Source organism: Vicugna pacos, chromosome X, assembly GCF_048564905.1.
Source record: "Vicugna pacos chromosome X, VicPac4, whole genome shotgun sequence".
Lineage (NCBI taxonomy): Eukaryota > Metazoa > Chordata > Mammalia > Artiodactyla > Camelidae > Vicugna > Vicugna pacos.
In genome coordinates, this window is record NC_133023.1 from 104,391,042 (window position 1) to 104,411,305 (window position 20,264).

Consider the following 20,264-nt stretch of genomic DNA (forward strand, 5'->3'; position numbering starts at 1 on the left):
CCCTGGGTTTTGGCAAACGTGTATGACATGCCCTCATCACTGGGGTATCATGCAGACTATTTCACGTCACTAACCACCCTGTGCTGTACAGCGCCTATTCATTCCTCTCCCCACAGCGCCTGCAAACACTCATCTTCTTAGCGTCTCCATCATTTTGCCTTCACAGAACGTCACATAGTTGAAATAATACCGTATGTTGCCTTTTCAGAATCACTCAGTTTGTAATTGCATCGAAGGTTCTTCATGTCTATTCCTTGCTTGATAACTCATTTCTTTTTTGCACTGGGCGACACTCCATTTCCTGCACATACCAAAGTGTATTTATTGACCGACGTAAGGACCTCTTGTTTGCATCTATAGTTTGGCAGTTCTAAGTAAAGCTGCTATAAACATCCATGTGTAGGTTTCTGTGCGGACACAAGTTTTCAACTTCTTTGGGTAAATACCCATATGGTTTCTGGATCATACGGTAAGAGTTTGTTTACTTTTATAAGAACCTGCCAAGCTGTTCCAATGTAGCTGTACCATCTTGTATTCCCACCAGCAATGAATGGGAGTTCCTGCTGCTCCAAATCCTCCCCAGCATTTGGTGTTGTCACTGTACCAGATTTTCCCAATTCCAGTACGTGTCTAGTTACGATGTGTGTGTGTGTGTGATCATCAAGTGACTCCTCACACCTGTTGATCACTAGGTATCAAGCTGGGAAAGGCACAGTCAAGCTAAAGATTTTGAGACTCCTGCCCAAAGCATCAGGAGGCAGCTTCAGTCACACTGTGTGTGCAAGATTTTGTCCTCTGGACATCATTCCTATTCCTCTTTCTAGGAGGAAAAGCAGAAGAGGCAACTGGAAAGCTCAGAGGAAAAGAATTTAGGATGGCTCTAGGTAACTCAGATTGGTTCCCACCTTGAGAGACCGTGTGTGAGCCCAAACGCTTCTGAAGCAACCACGTGGCGGGCACATCCTCCAAGTCGGAGCTGTGACCGTGAGAACTTGGAATGTGGCTCTGGGTGAGGAAACGTTTCCTCGGGGGGCCAGGGGAAAGGCCGACGGTGGAAACTTTCCCTGACACTCAGAGAGTCCCCAGAACACCCTCGCTCACAGAGCTCTGTGGTGGGCTGTGTGGATCAGGACGGAGCACCTGCAGAGGTCCTGATGCCTCCTCCCCAGGGCCAAGCCCCTCAGCACAGTCCATTCCCCTGTGCTGGTCCAGGGCCCCTGAGCGTCACCCATGCTGGGTCTAGAACAAGCTATGTCATGTCTAAGCACTTCTGGCACGCGAGGGGTCCCATTCTCAATAACAGAGCGGCGGTGAGAAGAGGAAACCCACCTGAGTCAGTGGACCGGGAGATACACACTGGTTCAGAAGCCTCACACTGTGGGGAAGGCACATCGTACACGCACAGTGACAACAGCTGCATCTACTGTCCACGTCCTTGGCCCAGACATTGTAGGGACAGGCCACACCGTGTGTAAACGCGCACCAGTGCTTTCAACGGGTACGATCACTATGCCCGTTTGACGGGCAGAAATCGAGGCACAGACGGTTTCCACGACTGGCTCGGCTTAGCGGCCGCAGGACACACATTCAGTCTGAGCTTTGTGTGTGTCGAAAGCCCTGTGCCCCACTGGTCTGAGCCGACTCGCCAACACTCACGGGGGCCCCAGCTGTCCTGCACGCTGTCCTACCAGCTGGTGCCTCATGCCACGTAGCTGAGAACACAGGGAAGCCAGGCATCGGTGCTCAGGAGAGCCTGACACCGGATTCTGCCCACGTGGCCTGTCCCAGCCCCGCGGGATCACCATCCATCCTGAAATGGAGACGGGGCCCCAGGAGGCGGGTCTGGGTCTAGGACAGAGGGTGTGAGGATGGAGAAGGCTCCTGGACGTGGGGGTAAAGGCTCGGCCCTCTGAAGTCTGCTCTTGTGTTCAGGCTGGGGCCCTGCTCCCACTTCCTCCTGCCCACTCTGCTCGGCTTCTCTCCCAGCCGACTGGGGGGCCCACGTTCTCCTGCAGGCTCACTGCCCTGGGCAGATGGGGTGTCAGGCAGGCGGCAGGCCTGTAGTTCAAAGCATGGTGCCCTCGGGTCCGGTGGGCTCTCAGGGCTCCCGCAAGGGGACGGGGATCCGCGCCTCAGGGCCCAGGGCAGGCACCTGTGTCTGGGAACTGCCCAGGTTTCCACATGGGGCACACGTGGCATGTTTGGTCCATGTGTGTGGTGTGTGGATGTACGTGTACATAAGCACATACAGTCTAGACATGATATAGATACACGCACAGTAGCTGCAGATGAAAAATGTAGTTCTTACTATGGATGAGAATTAACAAGTGAAAATCACGGCTCTGGAACACGTACTATTATCCAGTCATCAACCCAAGGGATCCGCAACTCCCCTGCCACTGCTCAGCCTCTTCAGGAAAAGGTAAGTCTTTCGAATAGACCGTCTACGAAGTCAGGCTAGTTGTCGGGGAGCCCGCGAGGGAAGGTGTGTTGCTCTCTGCCCCTTCACGGTCACCAGGAGGCAGGTCCCCTCCAGCATCTTTGCTGGGACTGCAGCTTTTGTGTGCGAGGGTGGGTGAGGGCCCTCCGGGGTAAGGACAGAGGGGTCCAACCACCCCACAACACAGGGACCCTAAGAATGCAAATCGGCCCCGCACCAGAATCCTGGGGACCCCCGGGCGGGGCTGTCAGGCTGATCATTCCCCGGCCCCCATTTCTTCAGTGAACTCGGGGAGTCAGAGGCTAGGTCTGAGAGACGCAGTCTCAGGAGGGTAGAGGGCGGCTCCCAAGTCCTGTCAGGAGGCAAGGTGAGGACACAGGAGACTGAGGCCCCCAGGGAATCCACCTCCGCCCCACCCCCGACAGCCCTCGGAAACCCCTGGGCTCGGGGTCCAGATGTGATGGGCACTGATGCCCCAACCTTGGGAGGTGAGTGAGGTGAGGGCCTGGGTGAGGGAGGCCGGCTTCAGGTTTGCTAGTGAAGGAGCCCAGCGCTGCCAGGAGTCAAGGTAGAACCGTGTGTGGGGACTCGGTTTGCAGGCATCCAGGTCGGTTCTGCGGTCACCCCTGGGAGACCCCAGGCAGGGTTGCAAGGATCAGATCCCCACCCCCTCATCCCTGCTTCCCTCTCTGGTGTCCTGGCTCTGGAGGGTCTGAGTCCAAGGGGACCAAGCTCAGGTGGGCAGAGGGAGGTGTCCAGGCCCAGCCAGGAGTCCAGGTGAGGAGCAGAGGGAGGGCTGAGGGAACCCATGGAATCCATCTCAGCCCCTGGCGTCCACAGTCCTGGGAAGCCCTGGGCCTGGTGGCCTCATGTGAGTCCAGAGACTCCCCTGGGGGGTCTCAGGGCAGTGAGGGCCTTGGTGTGAGGGTGTGGGCTCGGGTCAACAAGGGGGCGTCCCAGGACCTGATGGGGCTCAAGCTGAGGACGCTGAGGGAGGACAGAAGGGGCCCCACAGATCCCCGCCCCTGCTGTCAGCCCTGGGAGGGCCTGGGTGGGATGAGCACTCGTGGGGTCCTGACTTCCTGACATCCGGGTCTCGGAAGGACGGGGGTCCTGGGATGAGGGGCGGGGCCTCGGGTGGCCAGAGGGGAGATCACATGCCGCCTGAGTCAAGGTGAGGACCCCGAGGGAGAACGGAGGGATCCTGCACCCCGGGACAGTGTTGCACCTTGGAGGCCACAGGGCAGGGTGAGCACCGGCGGCATTTCCTGACATCCGGGTCTCAGAGGGACTGCGGACCTGGTTTGAGGGGCGGGGCCTCGGGTGGGCTGAAGGGAGGCTCCATGCCGCCTGAGTGAATCTGAGGACCTTGAGGGAGGATCTAGGAGACTCTGGACTCCAGAATAGAGGGGACCCCAAGCTATCTACCCCTGCAGTCAGCCCTGGTAGGCCCTGTGCTGATGAGCACATGGCAGCGTGCCCTGACTTCCGCATCCGGGTCTCAGACGGAGTCGGGATGTAGTACAAGGAGGGGGAGCTCAAGGGGGCAGAGTGGAGAATCCCAGTTCCTGCCGGGCGTCAAGGTGAGGACCCTGAGGGAGGCCTGAGGGGACCAGAGACCCCAGCACAGAGTCGGTCCCGGGAGGTCATGGGGCCGGATCACCTCAGGCAGCATTTCCTGACATCCGGGTCTCAGAGGGACTGCGGACCTGGTTTGAGGGGCGGGGCCTCGGGTGGGCTGAGGAGAGAATCCCAGTTCCTGCCGGGCGCCGAGGTGAGGACCCTGAGGAAGGACTGGGGACACCCTGGACTCCAGAATTGAGGGGACCCCAAGATATCTACCCCGGCAGTCAGCCCTCGGAGGCCTCAGGCCGGACGAGCCCACGGCAGCGTGCCGGGACTTCCGCATCCGGGCCTCGGAGGGACTGGGGCGCTGCTGTGGGGAGCGAAGCCTCAGCTTGGGAAACGCAGGGCGGAGGGCCTGTCAGGACAGTGAGCAAGGACTGTGAGGGAGGACTGCGGGACCCTGGACCCCAGTACAGAGTCGTTCCTGGGAGATCATAGGGTGGCATGACCACAGGCACATTTCCTGACATCCGCGTCTCAGAGGGAATGGGGCCCAGGTTTGAGGGGCGGGGCCTCAGATGGGCTGAGGTGGGAATCCCCGTTCCTGCCTGGCGTCACGGTGAGGATCCTGAGGGAGGACTGAGGGAACCAGAGACCCCAGATCAGTGGGGACCCGCCGAACCGATCCTGCCCCTGCTTTTATCCCTGGGAGGCCCCAGGGCGAGATGAGCACACATTGCTCTTTGGTGTCTCGACTTCCCCATCCGGGTCTCAGAGAGACTGGGGCCTTAATATAAGGAGGGGGGACCTCAGGTATGCAGAGCAGGGTATCCCCGGTCCCCCTGGTAGTCAAGGTGAGGACCCTGAGGGAGGACCAAGAGACCCTGCACCCCAGAACAGAGTCGGCCATGGGGGGCTATAGGGCAGGATGACCAAAGGCAGCATTTCCTGACATCCCGGTCTCAGAGGGACAGGGCTCCTGGTATGAGGGGCGGGGCGTCAGATGGGCAGAGGACAGAATCCTAAATTACCAGGGGGCAATGTGAGGACCGTGAGGGAGCCTTTGCCCTTGTGCTGGGTCTTGGAGGCCCCAGAGCAGGGTGACCAGGTGAGATGTTTTCTGACCTCTTACTCAGAGGTCCTTGGGAGGTGAAGTCCCTGGTCTGAGGAGTGTGGCTCAGATGTGCAGAGGGTGGTCTCCCCGGAACCCCCAGTAGGACTGGGCAGACCCCCTCCCCAGGTAGAGGGGGCCTCAACAGAAACTTGCTCCTCTGGTCCTTCCTGGGAGGCCCGGGTGTAAGTCAGGAGGCATCACCTCCCCACTTTATCCTCAAACTCAGTGCGATGGTGGTGTCGGCCTGCAGGGGACAACCTCATGTTAGCGGAGGGGAGGTTCCAGGACTTGCTGGGCGTAAATGTGAATGTCTTGATACTGAGAGTAGAGAGCGAGCCCACAGAATCCGGCCCTGCCCCCTGTCATCCCTGAAGTCCCTGGGCAGGAGTGGCCAATGGTGCTGCCCCCTCACCTCTGCCCCAGGCTCTCAGGGAATTCAGACCTAGTTCTGAGGTTGGCAGAAGGAGCCACAACCGGTCAGCAGCAGAAGGACTCACAGGATGTGCCAGGGCTCAGGAAAAGGACCCTTTGGGTGGATGCAGGGCATGAGGAGACCCTCACCCCAAAAGAGATGGGAACTTACAGTGTCCGGCTTGAGCTGTTTCAGCCCTAGGAGTCCCCAGTCAGGTCTGGCCGGATGGGGCCTGCCATCACTTCCGTCACGTGGTTGGGGGTGGGGTATCTCAGGGTGTGAGGACCTTGGTCTGAGGGGAAGCATCAGGCCAGCAGAGGGAGCGGTCCTAGGATATCCCACGTGTCAAGGCAAGGACTCTCCGTGAGGACCAAATGTACCCCGCCATCTCAGGAGAGGAAGGACCCCACCGGGTCCAGCTGACCCGTGTTCCCAGCCCTGGAAGGAACAGTCAGTGGTGGCCCTAAGTGCCGTGCTCACTTCCATCCTGGGTGGGAAGGTGGGAGTCTTCAGGGAGTTGAGGTCTGGGTCTGACGGGCAGATGTCAACTCGTCATCCCAGGTGGGGGCAGGGGGGAAGAGCAGGCCCTGGCGGGAGTGAGATGCATGGCCTCCAGGCACTGAGGGCACCTCCGCCCAGGGCAGAGGGGCCGATCCCCGCTGCCAGTGCTTCTGGTTTTTTCGGGGGGCTGGGGGTGGATGTTGTGTAAATGGATCCTGGGACCAGTTTCCACGTAGGGGAGAGGTTCCCCGGACCAACAACAGTTCTCAGACAGCAGCAGAGTGTTCAAGAATTCAACTGCGTTCTGACACCGTCTAGCCAGAGATGGCATCAGACCCTCTGGTTCAGGCTCAGTCCTCCAAGACTGCCCTCCCCCCACCACTTCAGAAGCCCACCGCAAGGCAAGGTTCTTCCCTGTGCTGCTAAATGGCCAGCTGTAGGTTGGGGATTCCAACTCCCTCCTCCTTGGGTTTCCACCGCTGGTGACAAGTCGAGGCTGTTACTTGTCCTTCTGAAAGACGTGTCCTTCTGAAAGACCTCCAGAGGTTGCCACGCCCTCCTCCTCAGGTTTGGTTGATTTGCTAGAGTGGCTCACAGGTCTCTGACAAACGTATTACTTCCTAGATCACCAGCTGAACATAAAGGGCATGAGTCACGAAGAGCCAGATGGAAGAGGTGCTAGGGCCAAGGTGTGCGGGAGCGGGGCCGACTTCCCCGCTCTCTCAGACAGTGCCACTTGCCCCAGCTCTCTACCTGCTCACCAACCCAGAAGCTCTCCAAACCCATCCTCTTGGGGTTTGACGGAGGCTTCATTACATAAGCACGATTGGTTAAACCATTGGCCATTGGCAATTGAACTCAAATCTCCAGCCTTTCTCCCCTCCCTGGTGGTGCTGGGGAGGGGCCAAAAGATCCAAACTTTTAATCACATGATTGGCTCTTCTGGCAACCAGCCCCATTTTAGGTGCTTTGCAAACACATCTCATTCACATGAAAAACAAAAACAGCACATTCATCACTCTCAACACTGAGGACATCCCAAGGGCTTTGGGAGCTGTGAACAAGGAACTGTGCACAGAAACCAAAGTCAATGACCAGAGGTATCCTTGTCCTGAATCACAGCAGGGAAGGGGCCTCCTCTCCTTTCTCTCCCGGCTTTCAGGGAGGTGAGGACCTTGGTGTGAGAGGACGGGTCAGATCCTATCTGAAGGAACCACGCCTTGGCGACAGAGAGAAGAGTCCCGGGTCCTCCCAGGAGTCAAGGTGAGGGCCCGAGGGAAGGGTGAGGGGACCCGCACGCCCACAACAAAGATGGGACACCAAAGTAAACCTCGTTCAGCCCTAGAAACCCTGGGAAGGTCGATAAGCTTGTCCTCCCACAAGGCCACTGGGTCCCCACCTGTCACCGCTGCCCAGACTCCTGTCAGCTGCCAACACCTGTCATTATGTCCCTGGTTCAGATGAGTGAGCTCCGCCAGGCTGTGGAAGACCTTCAGGACCCAAGAGACGCCCAGGGCCTGGTGGATGTGCAGCAGCTGGAGGCTGAGCAGGAGGGGGCCGCATCCCCCCGGTACCCCTGCTCCTCCTCAGTCTCCTCTTCCTACTCTGCCGGTGCCGAGTCCCTGCGCCAAGGTGCAGAGCTTTCAATGATGGCTGACCTGGTGAGCTTCCTGCTCCTCAAGTATCACCGGAAGCAGCCGACCACCAGGGCAGAAATGCTGAGTATCCTCAGAGAATACCAGGACCACTTCCCTGCGGTCTTCAGCCAGGCCTCTGAGTGCATGCAGCTGGTCTTTGGGGTGGATGTGAAGGAGGTGGACCCCAAGGAGCACTTGTACATCCTGGTCCCCACCCTGGGCCTCACCTGTGATGGGATGCAGGGTGGTGAGCAGAGCATGCCCAAGAACGGCCTCCTGGTGATACTTCTGGGTGTCATCGTCCTGGGGGGAGGGGGGGTGCCTGAGGAAGAGGTGTGGGGAGCACTCGGTGTCATGGGGGTGTATCCTGGGAGGGAGCACTTCATCTACGGGGAGCCCAGGGAGCTGATCACCAAAGCGTGGGTGCAGGAGGGGTACCTGGAGTACCGGCAGGTGGCCAACAGCGATCCCGCTCGCCACGAGTTCCTGTGGGGGCCCCGGGCCCACGCGGAGACCAGCAAGCTGCAAGTCCTGGAGCATTTGTTTAGACTCAACAGTGAGGGTCCCATTTCCTTCCCGTCCCTGTCTGAGGAGGCCGTGAGCAATGAGGAAGAGGGGGCCTGAGCCAGACTTGCAGCCGCGCTCCTTCCAGGCCCCTGTCCAGCAGCTTCTCCTGCCGGGCAGGAAGGGAGCCCATCCTTCACCCTGTGTTTGCAGAGCGAGCAGTCAGCCTTGGAAGGAGTGAGGGCCCGGGCCAGCTCGGGGGGCACGGCGTACAGCATCTCTGGGCTCCTCCCGTCCTTTACGGTGACATGGAAATTGATCTTTGTTTCCTGTAGGTGTTTTTCAGTGCTGTTCCTATTAATAGAAGATTTAATAAGCTTCAGTATCTAACTTTGTGAATGACAGTGATCACAACGTGTGTATGCTTATCCAGTTCAAACACAACAGTCTTCCTCTTCTGTAAAGGAGACTGAAATCTCTCTCTCTCTCTCTCTCTCTCTCTTTTTTTTTTTTTTGGTCATCCTGGATGACATAATATGGAATTGCAATTAGAATTGTTTGGGAAATGTGAGAGTAATTAGCAATGATACAGATGAGGGAAGATTTAGAACAATAAAAGTAAAAATAATTAACTTGCTTCTTACCCCTTCTTGTTTGTCATTTTATACGTGTAATATCCCTATGTTTAATTGGGTTTCCATGGGTTATTTAAGAAAGTAGGAGAAAATCAGTGTGAATCAACAGGATCCCTGCTCACCATCTCACTTCATCCGCACACATTCACCGAGCCTCTGCTGTCCGGAGGGCTCTGTGTTAGTGGGGACACTAGGAAAAGCAAGACACACCCCACACCTAGAAGGACAGGCTAGGAGCCCAGTCACATCAGGAAGATGGTGACATGTCCCTGAAGTCCCACAGAACAAGGGAAAGAAGCGGCGAGGCGGAGGGGGTCCGGGAGAGAGCACCCAAGTGCAAGTGCGCAGAGCCAGGGCAGGTGGGGGCTTTGGGAAGCTGGGCTTCCTTCTGTGGGAGGTGACGGTAATGAAGCCGGGTGGTGGCGGCGGCCAGACTTGAAGAAGGCGTGTTTTGGGTTTGAGAAGCCACAGTTCGGATGGAAGGGCGGCTGGGAGGGGGCAAAGGTTGTTCCTTGACTCCCTTCGTAGGAGCTCGGTGTTGAGTCCAGCTGGGAACCCTCCCCCACCCCTCAGTGTAACCTAGCCTCTAATCGGGAGAATTTACTTAGTTTCATTTAGGAGACATGCTTTTTGGCTGATTAGCTCTTCCACATCCTACTGAGCTGCGTGTTCTCTAACATGACCTGGATAACAAACCAACCAGCCAAGTGCCAGAGGAGGGAGTGGGAGGGTCTGGGGCCAAAGAAAATCAGAAGCACCTGCCAATCATCGCGGTTCCAACAGGCAGCGCGCCCCGCGCGAGGTGCTTGGCGCACATCACACGCACCCCTGCAGTCCTGCGGGACGGGCCTCCTCACACCCGCCCACTGCACAGATGAAGACCCTGAGGTCGTGGGGCTCGGGAACCTTCCCAGGATCACGTGCTAGTAAGTGACGGGGTGGGGCCGAGACCCCTGGTCTGAATTCATCTAGAGCCCACGCTGCGCCCACCCATCGCAGCCTGCGGCCCACCTCCTGACCCAGAGTGCACTTCTCTCCTCAGTGTCCTCGTGGTGTCTGTCGGGTGACAGAAAGTAGGATCCTGAGGCCCAGGTAGTAAAAGCTGGACCAAGAAAGGAAGGTGACTGTGACAGTCAAAGCCAGGGTGAGGACTGTCTGCGGTTTCTTGAGAGCTGACCCTGCCAGTTGGTGGCACTGCTGTCCAGTCCCAGCCCTTATCCCACACGACAGCACCCTGCCCTGGTCCCCTCCTTCCCCGGGGCCCTCCTGGCCAACTCGAACCTGACCTGCTGACTTGGTCATCACAGGGGGTGGGGGTGTGGAGAGAGAGACAGAGACAGAGACAGAGAGAGACAGAGACAGAGGCAGAGGCAGAGACAGAGAGAGACAGAGACAGAGAGACAGTCACGGAGACAGACACAGGGACAGAGCGAGAGCCAGAGCGCGAGACCGGGCTTGAGACTGGGATTGGGTTTGTGGTTGACTGGGTCTTGAAGGCCACATTTCTTATGGGATAACATCCCTAACGTAGACTTTTCAGAAGCTGCAGAAAAGTTAACACTAGGGAACATCCTGACACCGTCTCCCTGTCCCCAGTGGGGGAGGGGAGCGGCCGTAACAGAGCTTGCCTGGGGCTCCTTTGGAAAGTGCATTGCACCCGACGGCCCCTGTGCCATTTGAGCTTCTAAGGATGGCTTTCCCGGGTCTCCTTGGCTTTGGACAACTACGAAATGAGTCATCACTGGACAAGGAAGACTCCCCTTTGCTGCTGTCCCTGTGGGGTGCAGGTGGCTTCCGGGCAGACACAAGGCCCCCAGTCTGGGCTGAGGCCGTGGGCTCGGGCGTCCGCAGTGGACCACAGGCCGGCTCTACTTCTCCGTCAGGCGGATCCTAGGCCCACGACTCCACCTTCCCCGGCCCGGGCCGGGCCTTCCCTGCCACCTGCCCCGGGTCAGACGGGAAGAGTCCACGGCGCTGCGCCGCAGAGCGCTCAGCACCGCCAAGGGACGGCAGGCGCCCTCCGACCTGCTCGAACTGTCGCAGTGACCGTGCACAGCTGCTTTCAAGGACACTGAAGCCAGCTCCTGGGCGACATACAAATTTGTTCGTTCCAAGATACGCTGGGGACCACGTTCACGTCCTGTCCTAGTCTGCTGTCCTCAAGGACCTCTTTCCGGGTCTGGAGGGGGAGGCAGATACACCCAAGCTCTCAGGGAGACAGGAGCACCCCACCTTGGGACTGGACATGCAAGGCGGGCTGTGGGAGCCTTGGGAGGGAGCCTGGGACCACAGGAAGACCCGACTGCCGAGGTGGCCTTGAAGCCGGGCCGGCCTTGAAGCCGGGCCCCAACATGCAGAGCGGCCTGTGGATAGAGACGGGCATTGCCACCCGACGAGGCAGCTTGAGGACATGCCCAGACAGGGGAGTTCTTGGCGGGTCCCAGAGCAGCCGGGGACTGGGTGCGGGTCTGGCCCAGGGCCCATGGACGGTGACGGAGAGCGGTTGGGGGTCCTCTGGGCTGGCGGACACCGGGGGCTAAGGCAGGCGCAGCGGCCGGCGGGCCAGGCTGGGAAAGGCAGGCCTTGGACGTCGTGAGGGCTGGTATCTGAGTAACAGGTGTCCTGAGCCATGGCTGAGAGCGACCCCTGGGGCGCGACACAAAGCCACGGCCCAGCCGGCCCGGGGCGGGGGCGGGGGCAGGGAGGGCAGGGGTGCGTGGGATGGAGGGAGGCAGACCTGTGAGGGGGCAGGCCCACCAGACCCAGGGTGTGAGGGAGGGCTGGAAGGAGCGGGCGGCAGGCGAGGCCACAGGGCTGGGATCGGCCCGCCGATGTCCCAGCCTTTTGGCCCCCTCCTGAGACGCCCCCGTGGCCTCCACTGAAGTTCGAACTCTAAGGACACGTCCCTGCAGGAGGGAGTGACCCGAACAAGTGCTCTGTAAACCTGTTTAGAGGCACAAAGACCTGTGCCCAAGCTCCAGTCTCGGCCTAGGAGCTCCACGAAGGCTGACAGCCCTCAGACTCGAAGGCCCCTTGGGAGAATCTCTTTCGAACCCCTTGCCCTCCCCTTCTGGAACAGGGAGTGGCCCTCAGAGAGGACAGACGCCTCTCCTTAGCGGCAGAGCTGGGATGAGGACCTAGGAGCCCGGCAGACGGGCCTTTCCAGGTCCCATTCTCTCTCCCTGTGCAGTGACTATGAAGAACAGTCACCACAGCGGCTACAGAACACGTGTCCCCCCAGACCGCTGTCCTGTCTGTCCTGCCATCTGTGGTGAAGACGGCTCTCGGGCGGGACTTGTCCCATCCCACACCCAGAGCCTCATCTATTTTCAGTCACACGTGGACGGGCTTTCCGTTGGTCACGTCTAGCTCAACAAGTAGGAACTGTCCTTGGCAGTGAGTCTGTAGAGTAGGCCCCTTGAAAAGTACCGGACCCAGAGCAGGCAAAATTATTCAGTGTACCTGCCACCGAGGTGACGGCGGGACGGGGACCCAGGGCTGGGGGCGGGGCTGGCTCGGGGAAGGCGAGCAGGGCAGGCCTGGGAGCAGACCAGGGAAATGCTTGCTCTCAACAGATCAGAATACATGCTGAACCCCCAGATCAAGGACTGCAAAGGGGAAGAAGCAGGGCAGAGCCGAGTTGGAAGCGGAAGGCCAGCAATCTGGCAGGGCAGGAGCCTAACCCCCCCAGTGACAGGGAAGAGGAAAGAGGGCCTTAGAGCAGCCTCAGGGGAGGCTGAATCCGAGGTCTGAGGGAGGTGCTCTGACGCGGACTAAGGCAGGTGTTCTGAAAGTGAGTGCTCTCGGGCCACGAGGAGTTTCTATGGCAAGAAATGGGCACTAAAGAGGATCCCATGTGCTCTGGAGAGGGGTGGGGCTGCGGACAGCAGAGCTCAAAAGGAGGCTCCAAAGCACAGGGGAGGATGCGGCCATCCGCTCACGCGGCACGGGGGGAACCCTATGTGCCAGGTGCTTTGGTGACACTGAAGTGGGACGTGGGGAGTGCCCCCACACGCTCCCACACAGCCCCACTCTGGGGACAGCTCGACCCAGGGGCAGGAGAACGGGACACTTCCTTATGGCCCATCAGAGCTGGACCGACCAGCCAGCAGGAGCAGCTGGAAGAGACCAAGGCAGGAGCTGTTGGGGGGGGGGGCGGGCGCTGCCAGCCAGCCCGGGCCAACCAGCCCACTCGGACCACCACTTCCGGGAGGTGCAGTCGCCCGGGGCCCATCTCACCCCTGCCGCCTTGGTGGCAGCCAAGCCAGGGCCAGCCAGGGCCAGCCAGGGCCTGGCCCTTGAACAAATCGGAGGCTGGCAACAGGCCTCCCCAACCTTCGGGGATGGAAACAGGATCATGTCTCTCCGCCCACTCAGGGCCTGGCCCCTGGGAGAAAGGTGCCTGGCAGCAGATGGGAGCCTTTCGCCGGGACCTTGAACATACCTTCCTACACTTCTGGAAAACAGAGAAGCTGGGGGCTCTGTACCCCTCCCCTCCCCTCCCCTCGGCCAGGGCTCCCTGTCCAGACCAACTCTGGGACCTCACGTGACACATAAAGAGGACGATGACCAAAGTCGCTGGTTGCCCTGCTACCGAGATTCTAGAATTCTGCGGACACTATTTACTGGGCGTCCCTGCTCAGACTGAAGGCACTTCTGCCCTGAGAGCTCAGTGATCTGGTCTCAGGGAGAGCATGTGCCTGGTCTAGACTAGCTGCATGGCGAGTCAGAGCCCCGACGAGGAATATACGGCCACGGCGGCCCCCGCAGCTGATGGAGAGCCCCCAGCGGGGGCCCCATCGGGTTCATCCCCGGATCCAAAGGTGGATTCGAGGGAGATTTTGGAGAAGCCCGGCGACCAGGCCGAGAGCCAAGATCCAGGCTCCCAAGACAACCAGCCACCACAGGACCCAAACCCAGGTCCCGCCAACGTGGACGGAACCCACGGTGTTCTTGGGCTCTCCTTCCCGAGAAAGCTCTGGATGATAGTGGAGGACGAGGCCTTCAAGTCCGTGCGCTGGAACGACAAGGGAGACATGCTGATCATCGAGGAAGACCTTTTCCAGCGGGAGGTTCTTCGCCGGCGCGGCGCAGACAGGATCTTTGAAACAGACAGCTTGAAGAGCTTCATCCGCCAACTGAACCTCTACGGGTTCAGGAAAATACACCTGCCCGGCACTCTGGGTCGCTCTCCGGGGAAGAAAAGGCTGATGGTAACGTAGACAGCCCTTCCGTCTCCCGAGTTCTCTGTTCCTGGAACAGCTTCCCAGTCCTGAGCGGATGAGTGATGTGCTGAACGGGGTTCATTCCCGAGGGGGACTTTTTTCCTGCGAGCCAGTACTGAATGAAGGCTGAGGCAGTCCGGCGTGTCATGTAAGGCTCGCCCCTTAGAGATGCCCTGCGGGTGTGACCGAAGACCCAGGGGCCACTTCACGTCAGGGAGCTAGAGTGACACCTCAGCCCAGGCACCACGTAGCTTTAGTGAGCGCACACTCCAGGGCGAAATAAACCTTGCCAGGAATTTAAAAAGACCTTTTCTCCACAGTCAAACAAGACCTTTATGATGGAGGTGGGCGGGGAGGAGTGAATATTTCCCCCGAAATGACGAGAATGATTCATGTCCTTTCAGATCTACCACAACTGCAACTTTCAGAGAGAGAAGCCCCTGCTGATCGAGAACATGTGGAGAAAAGGTGACCCGAGAGCAACTGCTCGGCCCGCTTCCAGCGCAACCACCCCAAAGAGAAAGAAGCAAGCCGCCCCACCTATGAGATGCACCCAGTTTTTCCATCAGAATGACTCCACCAAAGATGCCGACAGGAAGACCCAGAGGGAAGCCCCCCGTGCTCAGGTGCCCAGCGGCATCCGGGCCTTCATGCTCCCTGGCGTCCTGTCTGCCGGCCGGGTGGCCAGGTTGGTGGTAGTGCAGCGTCCCTCCAGCGAGCAGGGCGGCCCGAGTGGGGAGGGCACCTCCAGGAATGTCACGCTAGTGCCCCCGGCTACTGCCGGAAGGGACGGTGCAGGGGAGCTGCCCAGAAGCCCCCCCGTTTGCCCCGATCCCAGCTCGGTGGTGTCCACGTGCAACACGGGTTACTGCATGCTGCTCGCGGCCCTTCTGCTCATGGCCCCCAACCAGGAGGCCCGCGGCAGATGAAGAGCCCGAGGGCTCTTCAGATTACAAGTGTGCTCTCTGCGAACGGTTCAAGGACAACCCAAAGCCCTGAGCTCACAGACCACTAGAGACACACGAAGAGCACCGTCCTGTAACCATGAACATTTTGGGCTTTAATAAAGACAAGCAAAACTCCCCGGGGCTAAATAAAGAATCTGCGAGAACCGCGGGTCCGTGTTCTTTCTCGCGTTCGATTCCGCACACGTCTCACCAGATAAGCCCGCGGAGGCTGGAGACCCCGGCCGGGGGCAGGCTTTGGTCCCCATCGGCCTCTTTCATCTGAAGCTGTGGCATTTCGGACACCCGCCCAAGGAGGTGGGGAGCGAGCACTGAGGCGAGCCCAGGAAGGTCTGGTCCCCTGGGCCGGGCCTGCCCGTCAGGGGACAGACAGCCTGGCTTCTGACCTCGGGGGTGTCTCCCCCCCACTACTCATGCATCCCGGAGCAGAAGGGTCTTCCTCCTGGGTCCCCCAAGGATGCCAGAAGTTTCTGACCAGCAGCTCAGCGTCTCCAGCTCCCGATCCAGGGGCCCCCCCCACAGAGGCCCGCCGAAACGTAGGGCCACCCCCTCCACCAAGGGCTGAGAGCGCTGCAGCCTGGCTCCGAAGAGACGGGGGGTTGCAGTCAAATGCCTGGGGGGAAGCCCGTCACCCTCGAAGGTAACAACCACTGGAATCCCTACTCTCAAGTGACCAAACCCCCCACAAATGTATAAAAGATCTCCCACCAGGCGAACACCAGCACTGCTCACTTCCATCAAGGCTGTAGTTAGGACCCTTTCTTGGCACGTGAAGCGGCCGTGCGGCACGTCTAACACACCGGCTCCGCGAGCCAAGGGACACTTTACAACAGGGCGAGAGTCATCTGCGAGGCAGACGGTGCTGTTTCTGAGTCCGATGTCCTCTTGCCCGTGAGTCAGGCCGTCGCTGGCTGGTGACTCCCTGGCAAGCACTCAGCGCCCGCTCCAGCCGTCCCACATCGTCTCCTGGATGCTCTTCAGACCCTCTAGGGGTTGTGACCAGAACAAAGGCGGGGAAAACACTCACCAGCTCTCTCAAAACATATTTCTCTACACAATCCAGAATCAGCAGGGCCAGAATGAGCGGCCTGCAAGGCCGCTTCCCCTTGTCCTAGAGGTCCAAAGTCCTTGAGACTCTGTCACCGAGCCCAGGGAGGCATCTCCCTGCAGGGGTCCCGCTCCCCCGTCCCCGCGTCCCAGTGGACACATCTGTTTCCGGGAACAGCACAGAGTGGGGAGCGCCCTCCAGGGCGGCGCCGATTCAGAGCGAACCAGGGGAGCACGTCCAGGGCGTGACGGCGAGCTGACCGTGTCACGGTTTAGCTTGGTCTCTCGGTCACCTCCCCTCAAGAGCCCACACTGCTCAGGCCTCCTGCCCAAAGGGGATCAGGTGCTTGGGGACGTCTACCTGGAAGACGCCCTTTCTGCCTCTCCTGGGCACGGGCTCCAGTAACCACCGGGGGTTGGAGAGCGTGCTCAGGTACTTCTGCTGCAGGTTGCTCAGGACGGCTCGATTCTTCAGTTCCACAACCTCCTCGGGACCTAAGTTTTCTGGGCACAGCAAAGTGTCCCCAACGTCAACGAGCCCTGTGCACAAAGAGAGAAGCACCCAGATGTCTTCCCTTCCACAAACCAGGCCTGCCCCTAAGAGAACATGGTTATTCAAGGTCACGACCACTGGAGACGGAGGCGATATCAGCACGTGGACCCAGAGTGAACTGGGTCGCTCTGGCTGAGCATTTCCGAGGTACCGGCGTCCCTCTTCAGGGCACTTGGGGCGAGGCCGAGGGAGGGAGACATTTTCTTCTCATTGCTCCCCCAAATTCTAATTCCATGTTATCTTGTTCAGGATGACACAGTAAGATGGGAGATTTACAACTGGTTTCACAAAACAGCAAAACTCTTGTGTTTGAACTGGATAAGGATACAGACATTGGGATTAATGCCATTGACAAAGTTAGATGGTGAAGCTTATTAAATCTTCTGATACAAGGAACACCACTGAAAAATTCCTACAGGAAACAAAGATCAATTTCCGTGTCATCATAAGGGACGGGAGGAGCCCAGAGATGCTGTACACCGTGTCCCCCCAACTGGCCCGGGCTGTCACCCCTTAGGAGGCTGCCTGCTCGCCCTCCAAACACATAGTGAAGGATGGACTCACTTCCGGCCCGACAGGAGAAGCTGCCGGACAGGGGCCTGGAAGGAGCGCGGCTGCAAGTCTGGCTCAGGGCCACTCTTCCTCATCACTCAACACCTCTTCAGACAGGGACAGGAAGGAACAGAGATTCCTTGTATTGACCCTGAGGAAATGCTCCAGGACTTGCAGCTTGCTGGTCTCCGCATGGGCCCGGGGCCCCCACAGGAGCTCGTAGCGAGGGGGATCGCTGCTGGGCACCTGCTGGTAGTCCACGTACTCCTCCCGCACCCACACGTTGGTGATGAGCTCCCTGGGCTCCCCGTAGATGCAGTGCTCCCTCCCGGGATACACCCCCATGACACTCAGTGCCTCCCACATCTTCTCCTCAGTGGCGCACTCTCCCTCCAGGAGGATCACACCCAGGAGCATCACCAGGAGGCCGTTCTTGGGCAAGCTCTGCCCACCGCCCAGCATCCCGTCACATGTGAGGCCCAGGGTGGGGACCAGGACATACAAGTGCTCCCTGGGGTCCACCTCGTTCACATCCACCCCAAAGAGCAGCTGCAGACACTCAGAGGCTTGGCTCAAGACCACAGCGAAGTGGTCCTGGTCAGCTCTGAGGACCGCATTCAGCATGTCTTCCTTTGTGGTCGGCTCCATTGTGCGGTACTTGAGGAGCAGGAAGCCCACCAGGTCAGCCACCTTCAAATGGAATGGGTCTGGGTGTGAGGACTCGGCATCTGCGGGGTCCTGGCCGGTGCTGGGCCTCTCCTCACCTTGGCTTCTGAGGCCATTGTCTTCCGACTGGCTCCATGGAGGGGCTGCCACGGCTGTGGGGGAGGGGCAGACACCCTGAGGGCTCTGCGTGGGACTGGGTGTCCCAGAATTAGCCCCCTCCTTGCCAGTGCCCAGGAACCAGACTGAGTAGGAAGATGAGGAGGAGGAGGAGGAGGAGGAGGAGGGAGACAGCGGGGATGCGCCCTCCTCCTCCTCAACCCAAATGTCCTGCTCATCCACGGAATCCTCAGCCTCTCTTGGGTCCTGAAAGTCGGCTTCAGTCTGGTGGATGTCACGCATCTGAACGGGAGGCACAGTGAGCTGTGTCGGGCAGCTGAGAGGAGCGAGGCCAGGGTTGACAGATGGGGACCCACGGGCCTGGGGAAGAAAGGGAGTGTCAGTGGCCCGGGCTGAGAAATCCACCCTGGGGGGCTCTAACAAAGGCCACTTACAGGTCTCGTCTCCAGGGGTGCCCTCGGCCTCACAGGGGCTCTCCTCCTGGTGGACGGTCGTCTGTGAACCTGACGGGGGAAGTGAGGCGGCTCCTCAGGGTGCAGCCGGAACAGCCCGAGGCTTTGGGGGCGACAGGGGGTATGTGGAGTGGACGTTGGCCTCGTGGGGTCCCCTCTGTTCCGGGAGCCCCTGGGCACACTCTCAGGGCCCACACCTCACCTTCAGTCCTGGCACTGCCGGCCTCATGTGCTCTGTGATCCGAGGACACGTGTCTCACACCGAGGCCTTCGCCTCTCGGTGTCTGGAGCCCCTGGGAGAGAAAGGAGGGGAGACCTCGGGTCTACACTGTGGCACAGCCCTGGACCCCCGTGCTGGCAGGAGGCCTGGGCTCTGGCAGGTTCCCAGTCTTCTAGGGTGGGAGGTCCTCTCCACGCTAACTCAGGGTCCTCACCGTGACTCCAAGCGGGACCTGGGATTCTGCGCTCCAACCACCTGAGGGCCCCATCGTGATAGTAAGTCCCCGGTCTCTCTGAGCCCTGGATGCGGAAGTCAGGACACACCACGTGTGCTCATCCCGCCTGGGGGCCTCCCAGGGCTGACAGCAGGGGCAGGATCGGTTGCGTCCCCTCTGTTCTGGGGTCTCTGGTACCCTCACTCCTCTCTCAGGGTCTTCAGCTTGACTCCTGGCAGGAGCTGAGATTCCCCCCTCAGCCCACCTGAGGCCCCGCCCGTCATTCCGGGACGCCAGTCCTTCCGAGACCCGCATTTCAGGAACTGCTGCCCGAGGTCCTCCCGCCCCATGGTCTCCCAGGACTGGCTCTGATCTGGGGTCCAGGGTCCCTGAATGCTAACTCGCGGTCGGCACCTTCACTCCCAGGCGGCCCTGAGATTCTCTCCTCCGCAGACCTGAGGCCCCCGCCCTTTCACTATGTCCCCAGTCTGTCTGAGACTCGGATGCGGAAGTCAGGACAAACCACGTGGGCCTGTCCTCCCCTCGGGCCGCCGGACGGCTGAAAGCAAGGGCGCCTTTCTGTGGGGTGGCCACTTTTCTGGGTTCAGGGGCCCCTCCTTCCTCCTTCAGGGTCCTCACTTTGACTCAGGCGGCATGTAGCCTCCCCTTGGAACCCCCGAGGCCCCGCCCCTCATCCCAGGACCCCAGTCCCTCTGAGGCCCGGATGGCAGGAAATGCCGCCGGTGCTCACCCTGCCCCAAGGCCTCCGAGGCCCAACACTGTCCCAGGGTGCAGGAATCCTCCGTTCTCCCTCGGTGTCCTCACTTTGACTCAGGCGGCATGTAGCCTCCCCTTGGAACCCCCGAAGCCACGCCCCTCATCCCAGGACCCCAGTCCCTCCGGGACCCGGATGGCAGGAAATGCCGCCTGTGCTTGTTCCGACCTGTGGCCTCCCAGGACCGACTGTGTTTTGGGGTCCAGGGTCCTCATTGCTCGCTCACAGTCGTCAGCTTCACTCCCAGTGGGAACTTGGATTCTCTTCTCTGCAGATCTGAGGGTTCCCCGCCATCTCACACAAAGTCCCCGGTCTCTTTGAGACCAGGGAGCCGCAGTCACGACACAACACGTGGGCCTGTCCTGCCCTCGGGCCACTGGGAAGCTGATAGCAAGGTTCCCTGTCTGTGGATGGTCTCTTTTCTGGGTTCCGGGGCCCTTCCTTCCTCACTCAGGGTCCTCACTTTGACTCAGGCAGCATGTGGTCTACCTTCTGGCAACCCGAAGCCCCGCCCCACATCCAAAGACCCCAGCTCCTCTGAGACCCGGATGGCAGGAAATGCCGCCGGTGCTCACCCTGCCCCAAGGCCTCCAAGCCCCAACACTGTCCCGGGGTGCAAGAATCCTCCGTTCTCCCTCGGGGTCCTCACTTTCACTCAGGCGGCATGTA

At 59.7% G+C, this 20,264-nt stretch overlaps 3 protein-coding genes across 7 annotated transcripts; 2 read left to right on the forward strand and 1 right to left on the reverse strand.

Annotated features, from left to right (window-relative positions):
- Positions 1-3,583: 3,583 nt before the first annotated feature.
- Positions 3,584-8,806, forward strand: LOC140691745 (melanoma-associated antigen 10-like). 4 transcript variants are annotated; one of them, XM_072955644.1, is made up of 3 exons: positions 3,584-3,688; positions 7,156-7,296; positions 7,494-8,806. In XM_072955644.1, exon 3 carries the CDS (start codon positions 7,494-7,496, stop codon positions 8,292-8,294), a length of 801 nt encoding a protein of 266 aa, XP_072811745.1. In that variant the 5' UTR covers positions 3,584-3,688; positions 7,156-7,296; the 3' UTR covers positions 8,295-8,806. The 4 variants fall into 4 exon arrangements, with proteins under 4 accessions (XP_072811745.1, XP_072811744.1, XP_072811746.1 ...); XM_072955643.1 differs by lacking the exon at positions 3,584-3,688 and adding an exon at positions 3,774-4,023; XM_072955645.1 differs by lacking the exon at positions 3,584-3,688 and adding an exon at positions 3,774-4,023 and having other exon boundaries at positions 7,196-7,296.
- Positions 8,807-13,421: 4,615 nt separating this feature from the next.
- Positions 13,422-15,145, forward strand: LOC140691747 (heat shock transcription factor, X-linked member 3-like). The gene is made up of 2 exons (XM_072955649.1): positions 13,422-14,022; positions 14,439-15,145. The coding sequence occupies exons 1-2, from the start codon at positions 13,528-13,530 to the stop codon at positions 14,961-14,963; spliced, it is 1,020 nt and encodes a 339-aa protein (XP_072811750.1). The 5' UTR covers positions 13,422-13,527; the 3' UTR covers positions 14,964-15,145.
- Positions 15,074-20,142, reverse strand: LOC140691746 (melanoma-associated antigen 8-like). Of its 2 annotated transcripts, XM_072955648.1 has the most exons (6): positions 19,764-20,142; positions 18,589-18,679; positions 18,369-18,437; positions 17,164-18,294; positions 16,408-17,011; positions 15,074-15,985 (listed from the first exon to the last, which is right to left on the reverse strand). In XM_072955648.1, the coding sequence occupies exons 2-4, from the start codon at positions 18,613-18,615 to the stop codon at positions 17,227-17,229; spliced, it is 1,164 nt and encodes a 387-aa protein (XP_072811749.1). In that variant the 5' UTR covers positions 18,616-18,679; positions 19,764-20,142; the 3' UTR covers positions 15,074-15,985; positions 16,408-17,011; positions 17,164-17,226. The 2 variants fall into 2 exon arrangements, with proteins under 2 accessions (XP_072811749.1, XP_072811748.1); XM_072955647.1 differs by having other exon boundaries at positions 15,074-16,586.
- Between the last annotated feature and the right edge of the window lie 122 nt (positions 20,143-20,264).

What these genes read in the sequence shown, in the direction of transcription:
- LOC140691747 (XM_072955649.1), top strand. Translation starts at nt 13,528, where the DNA reads ATGGCGAGTCAGAGCCCCGACGAGGAATATACGGCCACGGCGGCCCCC. An exon ending in CGGGGAAGAAAAGGCTGATG is followed by an intron (nt 14,023 to 14,438) that starts GTAACGTAGACA and finishes ATGTCCTTTCAG; the next exon opens with ATCTACCACAACTGCAACTT.
- LOC140691746 (XM_072955647.1), bottom strand. Translation starts at nt 18,615, where the DNA reads ATGAGGCCGGCAGTGCCAGGACTGAAG. An exon ending in CGGCAGTGCCAGGACTGAAG is followed by an intron (nt 18,438 to 18,588) that starts GTGAGGTGTGGG and finishes TTCCCCCGTCAG; the next exon opens with GTTCACAGACGACCGTCCAC. An exon ending in CACCCCTGGAGACGAGACCT is followed by an intron (nt 18,295 to 18,368) that starts GTAAGTGGCCTT and finishes TTTCTTCCCCAG; the next exon opens with GCCCGTGGGTCCCCATCTGT.
- LOC140691745 (XM_072955644.1), top strand. Translation starts at nt 7,494, where the DNA reads ATGAGTGAGCTCCGCCAGGCTGTGGAAGACCTTCAGGACCCAAGAGAC.